At 43.0% G+C, this 9564-nt stretch overlaps 1 protein-coding gene across 1 annotated transcript; it reads left to right on the forward strand.

Annotated features, from left to right (window-relative positions):
* Positions 1-8660: 8660 nt before the first annotated feature.
* LOC132481507 (CAAX box protein 1-like) lies at positions 8661-9188 on the forward strand (the record flags this gene model as incomplete). The annotated part of the gene is made up of 1 exon (XM_060086397.1): positions 8661-9188. A coding segment is annotated over one exon (528 nt), but the record flags the coding sequence as incomplete, so codon positions are not given.
* Between the last annotated feature and the right edge of the window lie 376 nt (positions 9189-9564).

Consider the following 9564-nt stretch of genomic DNA (forward strand, 5'->3'; position numbering starts at 1 on the left):
CAGAGGCGGGGCCAGGTCCAAGGCTGAGACCCGGGAGCTGTGAGAGCAGAGACAGGGAAATCTCTCTGTGCAGCCTCGGAGGCAGCGGATTAAAGCTCCACGGTCCATTTGATGTGCCCTGCGTCTGTGGAGTGCATGAATGGACAGCGAATCATCCCAAATTGAGGAAGTGGACTTTGAGGACAAGATTTAAGACTTTCCCCCCCTTTTCCTCTTTTTACAACGAATTATCCCAAATTAAGGAGGTGGACTTAGAGAGCAAGATTTCAGACTTCTTGCCCTTTTCCTCTTTTTACAACGAATTGTCTCAAATTGAGGAGGTGGACTTGGAGAGCAAGATTTTTGATTTTTCCCCCTGCTCTCTTTTTGTGAATGTGTATGTGTAATCTTCTGTGTAAGATTCTCTCTGTATAGCTTTGCTTCCACCATATGTCCCAGGGTTCAATCTGTCCGTTTTTTTTTTCAATAATTACTTTTTATTTTAATAACGCTACTATATTTCATACTTTATTCTATTTTACTTTACCTGCTCTTTCTTTTTTTCCTACCTTCCCTTCCTCCCTCCCTCCCTCCGCTCCTCCTTTCCTTCTTTCTTTTTCTTTCCTGCCTCCCTCCCTCCCACCCTTCTTCTTTCCACTTTTTCTTTCCTTCCTCCCTCCCTCCCTCCTGTCTTTCTTTCTTTCTTTCCTTCCTCCCTCCCTCCCTCCCTTCTTCCATTCACTCTTCCTTTTGCTTTCATTCCTCCCTCCCTCCCTCCTTTCTCTTTCTTTCTTTCCATCCTTCCTCCCTCCCTCCCTCCTTTCTTCCTTCCTTCCTTCCTTCCTTTCTTCCCTTCTTCCTTTCTTTCCCTCTCTCTTTCTTTCTTCTACTAATTCTTTCTTTCTAATTTTTCTCCCTGTTATTCTGAACCGGGTGGATGAAAGGCTCTTGGTGCTGCAGCCAGGAGTCAGTGCTGTGCCTCTGAAGTGGGAGAGCCAACTTCAGGACACGGGTCCACAGGAGACCTCCCAGCTCCACATAATATCAAGCAGCGAAAATCTCCCAGAGATCTCCATCTCAACACCAGCACCCAGCTTCAGTCAACGACCAGCAAGCTACAGTGCTGGTCACCCTATGCCAAGCAACTAGCAAGGCAGGAACACAACCCCACCCATTAGCAGAGAGGCTACCTAAAAACATAATAAGGCCACAGGCACCCCAAAACACACCACCAGACGTGGACCTGTCCACCAGAAAGACAAGATCGAGCCTCAACCACCAGAACACAGGCAGTAGTCCCCCCCACCAGGAAGCCTACACAACCTACTGAACCAACCTTAGCCACTGGGGACAGACACCAAAAACAACGGGAACTACGAATCTGCAGCCTGCAAAAAGGAGACCCCAAACACAGTAACATAAGCAAAATGAGAAGGCAGAAAAACACACAGCAGGTGAAGGAGCAAGATAAAAACCTACCAGACCTAACAAATGAAGAGGTAATAGGCAGTCTACCTGAAAAAGAATTCAGAATAATGATAGTAAAGCTGATCCAAGATTCTATTTCCAAGATCCATAATCTTGGAAATAGAATAGACAAAATGCAAGAAACAGTTAACAAGGACCTAGAAGAACTAAAGATGAATCAAGCATCAATTAAAAACACAATAAATGAAATGAAAAATACTCTAGATGGGATCAATAGCAGAATAACTGAGGCAGAAGAATGGATAAGTGAGGTGGAAGATAAAATAGTGGAAATAACTGATGCAGAGCAAAATAAAGACAAAAGAATGAAAAGAACAGAGGACAGTCTCAGAGACCTCTGGGACAACATTAAATGCACCAACATTCGAATTATAGGGGTTCCAGAAGAAGAAGAGAAAAAGAAAGGGACTGAGAAAATATTTGAAGAGATTATAGTTGAAAACTTCCCTAATATGGGGAAGGGAATAGTTAATCAAGTCCAGGAGGCACAGAGAGTCCCATACAGAATAAATCCAAGGAGAAATAGGCCAAGACACATATTAATCAAACTGTCAAAAATTAAACAGAAAGAAATCATATTAAAAGCAGCAAGGGAAAAAAACAAATAACACACAAGGGAATCCCCATCAGGTTAACAGCTGATCTCTCAGCAGAAACTCTACAAGCCAGAAGGGAGTGGCAGGACATAATTAAAGTGATGAAGGAGAAAAACCTGCAACCAAGATTACTCTACCCAGCAAGGATCTCATTCAGATTTGATGGAGAAATTAAAACGTTTACAGACAAGCAAAAGCTGAGAGAATTCAGCACCACCAAACCAGCTTTACAACAAATGCTAAAGGAACTTCTCTAGGCAGGAAACACAGCAGAAGGAATATACCTACAATAACGAACCCAAAGCAATTAAGGAAATGGGAATAGGAACATACATATCAATAATTACCTTAAATGTAAATGGACTAAATGCTCCCACCAAAAGATACAGAGTGGCTGAATGGATACAAAAACAAGACCCATATATATGCTGTCTACAAGAGACCCACTTCAGACCTAGAGACACATACAGATTGAAAGTAAGGGGATGGAAAAAGATATTCCATGCAAATGGAAATCAAAAGAAAGCTGGAGTAGCAATTCTCATATCAGACAAAATAGACTTTAAAATAAAGACTATTAGAAGAGATGAAGGACACGACATAACGATAAAGGGATCGATCCAAGTAGAAGATATAACAACTCTAAATATTTATGCACCCCACATAGGAGCACCTCAATACATAAGGCAAATACTAACAGCCATAAAAGGGGAAATCGACAGTAACACACTCATAGTAGGAGAATTTAACACCCCACTTTCACCAATGGACAGATCATCCAAAATGAAAATAAATAAGGAAACACAAGCTTTAAATGATACATTAAACAAGATGGACTTAGTTGATATTTATAGGACATTCCATCCAAAAACAACAGAATACACATTTTTCTCAAGTGCTCATGGAACATTCTCCAGGATAGATCATATCTTGGGTCACAAATCAAGCCTTGGTAAATTTAACAAAATTGAAATTGTATCAAGTATCTTTTCTGACCACAATGCTATGAGAATAGACATCAATTACAGGAAAAGATCTGTAAAAAATACAAACACATGGAGGCTAAACAATACACTACTCAATAACGAAGTGATCACAGAAGAAATCAAAGAGGAAATTAAAAACTACCTAGAAACAAATGACAATGGAGACACGACGACCCAAAACCTATGGGACGCAGCAAAAGCAGTTCTAAGGGGGAAGTTTATAGCAATACAATCCCACCTTAAGAAACAGGAAACATCTCGAGTACACAACCTGACCCTGCACCTAAAGCAATTAGAGAAAGAAGAACAAAAAACCCCCAAAGTTAGCAGAAGGAAAGAAATCATTAAGATCAGATCAGAAATAAATGAAAAAGAAATGAAGGAAACGATAGCAGAGATCAACCTAACTAAAAGCTGGTTCTTTGAGAAGATAAACAAAATTGACGAACCATTAGCCAGACTCATCAAGAAAAGAAGGGAGAAGACTCAAATCAATAGAATTAGAAATGAAAAAGGAGAAGTAACTGACACTGCAGAAATACAAAAGATCATGAGAGATTACTACAAGCAACTCTATGCCAATAAAATGGACAACCTGGAAGAAATGGACAAATTCTTAGAAAAGCACAACCTGCCAAGAGTGACTCAGGAAGAAATAGTAAATATGAACAGACCAATCACAAGCACTGAAATTGAAACTGTGATTAAAAATCTTCCAACAAACAAAAGCCCAGGACCAGATGGCTTCACAGGCGAATTCTATCAAACATTTAGAGAAGAGCTAACAGCCATCCTTCTCAAACTCATCCAAACAATTTCAGAGGAAGGAACACTCTCAAACTCATTCTATGAGGCCACCATCACCTTGATACCAAAACCAGGCAAGGATGTCACAAAGAAAGAAAACTACAGGCCAATATCACTGATGAACATAGATGCAAAAATCCTCAACAAAATACTAGCAAACAGAATCCAACAGCACATTAAAAGGATCATGCACCATGATCAAGTGGGGTTTATTCCAGGAATGCAAGGATTCTTCAATATACACAAATCAATCAATGTGATACACCATATTAACAAGTTGAAGGAGAAAAACCATATGATCATCTCAATAGATGCAAAGAAAGCTCTCGACAAAATTCAACACCCATTTATGATAAAAACCCTGCAGAAAGTAGGCATAGAGGGAACTTTCCTCAACATAATAAAGGCCATATATGACAAACCCACAGCCAACATTGTTCTCAATGGTGAAAAACTGAAACCATTTCCACTAAGATCAGGATCAAGACAAGGCTGCCCACTCTCACCACTCTTATTCAACCTAGTTTTGGAAGTTCTAGCCACAGCAATCAGAGAAGAAAAGGAAATAAAAGGAATCCAAATTGGAAAAGAAGAAGTAAAGCTGTCACTGTTTGCAGATGACATGATACTATACATAGAGAATCCTAAAGATGCTACCAGAAAACTACTAGAGCTAATCAATGAATTTGGTAAAGTAGCAGGATACAAAATTAATGCACAGAAATCTCTGGCATTCCTGTACACTAATGATGAAAAATCTGAAAATGAAATCAAGAAAACACTCCCATTTACCACTGCAACAAAAAGAATAAAATATCTAGGAATAAACCTACCTAAGGAGACAAAAGACCTGTATGCAGAAAATTATAAGACACTGATGAAAGAACTTAAAGATGATACAAATAGATGGAGAGATATACCATGTTCCTGGATTGGAAGAATCAATATTGTGAAAATGACTCTACTACCCAAAGCAATCTACAGATTCAATGCAATCCCTATCAAACTACCACTGGCATTTTTCACAGAACTAGAACAAAAAATTTCACAATTTGTATGGAAAAACAAAAGACCCCGAATAGCCAAAGCAATCTTGAGAACGAAAAACGGAGCTGGAGGAACCAGGCTCCCTGGCTTCAGACTATATTACAAAGCTACAGTAATCAAGACAGTGTGGTACTGGCATAAAAACAGAAAGATAGATCAATGGAACAGGATAGAATGCCCAGAGATAAACCCACGCACATATGGTCAACTTATCTTTGATAAAGGAGGCAGGAATGTACAGTGGAGAAAGGACAGCCTCTTCAATAAGTGGTGCTGGGAAAACTGGACAGGGACATGTAAAAGTATGAGATTAGATCATTCCCTAACACCATACACAAAAATAAGCTCAAAATGGATTAAAGACCTACATGTAAGGCCAGAAACTATCAACCTCTTAGAGGAAAACATAGGCAGAACACTCTATGACATAAATCACAGCAAGATCCTTTTGGACCCACCTCCTAGAGAAATGGAAATAAAAACAAAGATAAACAAATGGGACCTAATGAAACTTCAAAGCTTTTGCACAGCAAAGGAAAGCATAAACAAGACCAAAAGACAACCCTCAGAATGGGAGAAAATATTTGCAAATGAAGCAACTGACAAAGGAGTAATCTCCAAAATTTATAAACAGCTCATGCAGCTCAATAGCAAAAAAACAAACAACCCAATCCAAAAATGGGCAGAAGACTTAAATAGGCATTTCTCCAAAGAAGATATACAGACTGCCAACAAACACATGAAAGAATGCTCAACATCATTAATCATTAGAGAAATGCAAATCAAAACTAAAATGAGATATCATCTCACACCAGTCAGAATGGCCATCATCAAGAAATCTAGAAACCATAAATGCTGGAGAGGGTGTGGAGAAAAGGGAACCCTCTTGCACTGCTGGTGGGAATGTGAATTGGTACAGCCACTATGGAGAACAGTATGGAGGTTCCTTAAAAAACTAAAAATAGAACTACCATATGACCCAGCAATCCCACTACTAGGCATATACCCTGAGAAAACCATAATTCAAAAAGAGACATGTACCAAAATGTTCACTGCAGCTCTATTCACAATAGCCCGGAGATGGAAACAACCTAAGTGTCCATCATCGGATGAATGGATAAAGAAGATGTGGCACATATATACAATGGAATATTACTCAGCCATAAAAAGAAACGAAACTGAGCTATTTGTAATGAGGTGGATAGACCTAGAGTCTGTCATACAGAGTGAAGTAAGTCAGAAAGAGAAAGACAAATACCGTATGCTAACACATATATATGGAATTAAAAAAAATGTCATGAAGAACCTAGGGGTAAAACGGGAATAAAGACACAGACCTACTTGAGAATGGACTTGAGGATATGGGGAGAGGGAAGTGTAAGCTGTGACAAAGCGAAAGAGAGGCATGGACATATATACACTACCAAACGTGAGGTAGATAGATAGTGGGAAGCAGCCGCAGAGCACAGGGAGATCAGCTCGGTGCTTTGTGACCGCCTGGAGGGGTGGGATGGGGAGGGTGGGAGGCAGGGAGATGCATGAGGGAAGGGATGTGGGAACGGATGTATATGTATGACTGATTCACTTTGTTATAAAGCAGAAACTAATAAAAAATATTAAAAAAAATAAAGTTTGTGTTCTTCAAAAAACACTGTTAAAAGAATGAAAAGGCACAGCCTGGGAGGGGGGAATGTGTGTAAATCGCATATCTTTATAAGACTTGAATACAACTCAACAATAAAAAAGTAAACAACTCAACTAAAAATGAGCAAAATATTTGAACAGACACTACACAAAAGAAAAAATATATATATATGGCAAGTAAGCACACAAAAAAGATGTTCAACATCATTAATAAATAGGAATTGCAAACTAAAACCACAGTGAGTTACAATTTCACATCTACTAGAATGGCTAAAGTAGAAACAAACCAAAACCAAAACAAAACCAAAACAAAACCTGACAATACTAAGTGTCATTGAGTTTGAAGAACAAATTAATTTCTCATACATTGCTGATGGGAATACAGAATAGTAGAGCCACTTTGGAAGACACTTTTGGTATCTTGTAAGATTCCTTCATGCAACTTTGCAGAATATAATTCCCACTCTCTTGAGATAACCACTATTCTGAGCTCTATAAACATTTAGTTTTGTGTATTCTTGCCATTGATATAAAAAAGAATCATATGAGCCTATACTGTTCTGTCATTAATCATCAGAGAAATGCAAATCAAAACCACAATGAGCTATAATTTCATGCTTGTCAGAATGGCTATCATCAAAAAGAACACAAATAAATGTTGGCAAGGATGTGGAGAAAAGGGAACCCTTGTACACCCTTGGTGGAAATGTAAATTGGTGCAGCCACTGTTGAAAACAGAATGGAGGTTTCTCAAAAAACTAAAAATAGAACTACCATATGACCTAGCAATTCCACTCCTGGGTATATAACTGAAAAAAATGAAAACGCTAATTCTAAAAGATACATGCACTCTAATGTTCATAGCAACATTGTTTACAATTGCCAAGATATGCAAACAACCTAAGTGTCCATCAACAGATGAATGGATTTAGAAGATGTGGTAGATATACAATGGAATACTACTGAGCCATAAAAAACAATGAAATTTTGCCATTTGAAACAACACGGATGGACTTGGCAGGTATCATGCTAGGTGAAATGAGTCAGACAGAGAAAGACAAACACTATATGATGTCACTTATATGGGAATGGAAAAAACACAACCAACTGGTGAGTATAACAAAAAAGAAGCAGACTCGCAGATATGGAGAACAAACTAGTTGCTACCAGTAGGCAGAGGGAAGTGGGAGGGGCAATATGGGGGTACAAGCTATTAGGTATGAAATCAGCTACAAGAATATACCGTACAACACAGGGAATAGAGCCAGTATTTTATAACAATGAGAAATGGAGTACAACCAATAAAAATTGTGAATCACTATATTATATACCTATAACTTATATAATACTATACTTCAGTGAAAAAATAAAATACGGCAATAGCAAAAATTTGATATTAAACAGATAAAAAGATTCACTGTCTTGAGCTCTGCCCCTGGCTCCTGCCCCTCCCCGTGGCCCACCCAAAAAACCCTTGGTCCCGCCCCTCTGACTCGACCCCCTAACTCCTTGAGAACCATTAGCTATGGCCCCTCCTCCTGCACGGAGCGCCTCCCCCGTCCTCTCTGGCGCGAGGTACTCCCCATTGTTGCACCTGCGCCCTAGCAAATGCCAGGCCATGTGGGCAGAACCCCACTGCAACGGGAACTGCCCATGGCCCCGCCCACCCCGGGACCAGGCCCGCCTCCGCACACACGCACTTCCCGCCACGCCTCCTCGCCCACCTCCGCTTAGCCTCGCTGGACCCAGCGAAGCGAGCGAGGCGCGATGGACGGCCGAGTGCAGCTGATCAAGGCCCTCCTGGCCCTGCCCATTCGGCCCCAGACGCGTCGGTGGAGAAACCCGATCCCCTTCCCCGAGACGTTTGACGGCGACACCGACCGGCTCCCGGAGTTTATCGTGCAGACGGGCGCCTACATGCTAGTGGACGAGACCCTGTTCACCAACGATGCCCTGAAGGTGACGTTCCTCATCACCCGCCTGACCGGGCCCGCCCTGCAGTGGGTGATCCCCTACATCAGGAAGCAGAGCCCCCTCCTCAACGATTACCGGGGCTTCCTGGCCGAGATGAAGCGGGTCTTTGGATGGGTGGAGGACGAGGACTTCTAGGCCGGGAGCCCCTCGGGCCTGGGGGCGGGTGCTCGGGGGAGGGTCAGCCGCGCCAGTCGCCACCGCCCAGATCGCCACAAGCGGCGTCCTCCCGCCGCGCCTCCCCCCTCCCTCACCTTCGGGTCGCCGCGATCTCCCCCGTGCTCTCCCCCGCGCTCGTGTCCCCTCCCGCGTAGTGCTTGCCTTTGTTCCAGGAATAGCGCTCCAGGTTCCCGCTGCTGCCGCCGCCGGGCCTGGCTCTGGAGCGGCCGCTGCCCTCTCGGGCCAGCCCGGCCCCTCCCCTGCACACTTGGACTCGGTCGTGCGCTCCAGCTGCAAGCCGGACTCCTGTTACACACCGGACAGACCACCCTCAGCCCGGCCGCTGCCAACCGCCCGCCCTCTGCCAGACTCCTGGGCCCGCATGCAGGTGCCCAGAGACCTGCGCTGCCGCTGCCGCCGCCACCGCCACCGCCATCGCCACCGCCATCCACCGCATTCCGCTGACAGCCTGCAGCCTTCAGCGGTCTGGACTCGCCCGGGAGGTGTCTGAGCTGGGCACAGCCTCTGGACAATGCTTCCAACAGCTCGCCACCGCCCTGGAGGGGCCGGCCAGCCTTTCACCTTCGGCGGGACCCAGTCCCTCCCTCCTCCCAGAGACATCTTCTGCTCCTGCCAGGTGGCCGCCAGGTCCCAGGGGTGCCTGGCAGCCAAATCGAGTCACTCATTGTCTCCTGTGGACCTGTTCGTTTCGCCCAGAATCCAGTTCTCTTCTGAATGTGCAGCTGTCTCTCTGATGTGTGCCTTTTGTTCCACACAGTAACCCCTGCACTCTGCCCAGCTCTTCTACACTACCTGGACAAACGTCTTTTCCTTGTTTTCAATAAATGTCAGACGCTGTTCAAAAAGAAATTGAGTCTCAATGAATA

The sequence above is a fragment of the Mesoplodon densirostris genome, chromosome X (assembly GCF_025265405.1).
Source record: "Mesoplodon densirostris isolate mMesDen1 chromosome X, mMesDen1 primary haplotype, whole genome shotgun sequence".
Taxonomy (NCBI): Eukaryota; Metazoa; Chordata; class Mammalia; order Artiodactyla; family Ziphiidae; genus Mesoplodon; species Mesoplodon densirostris.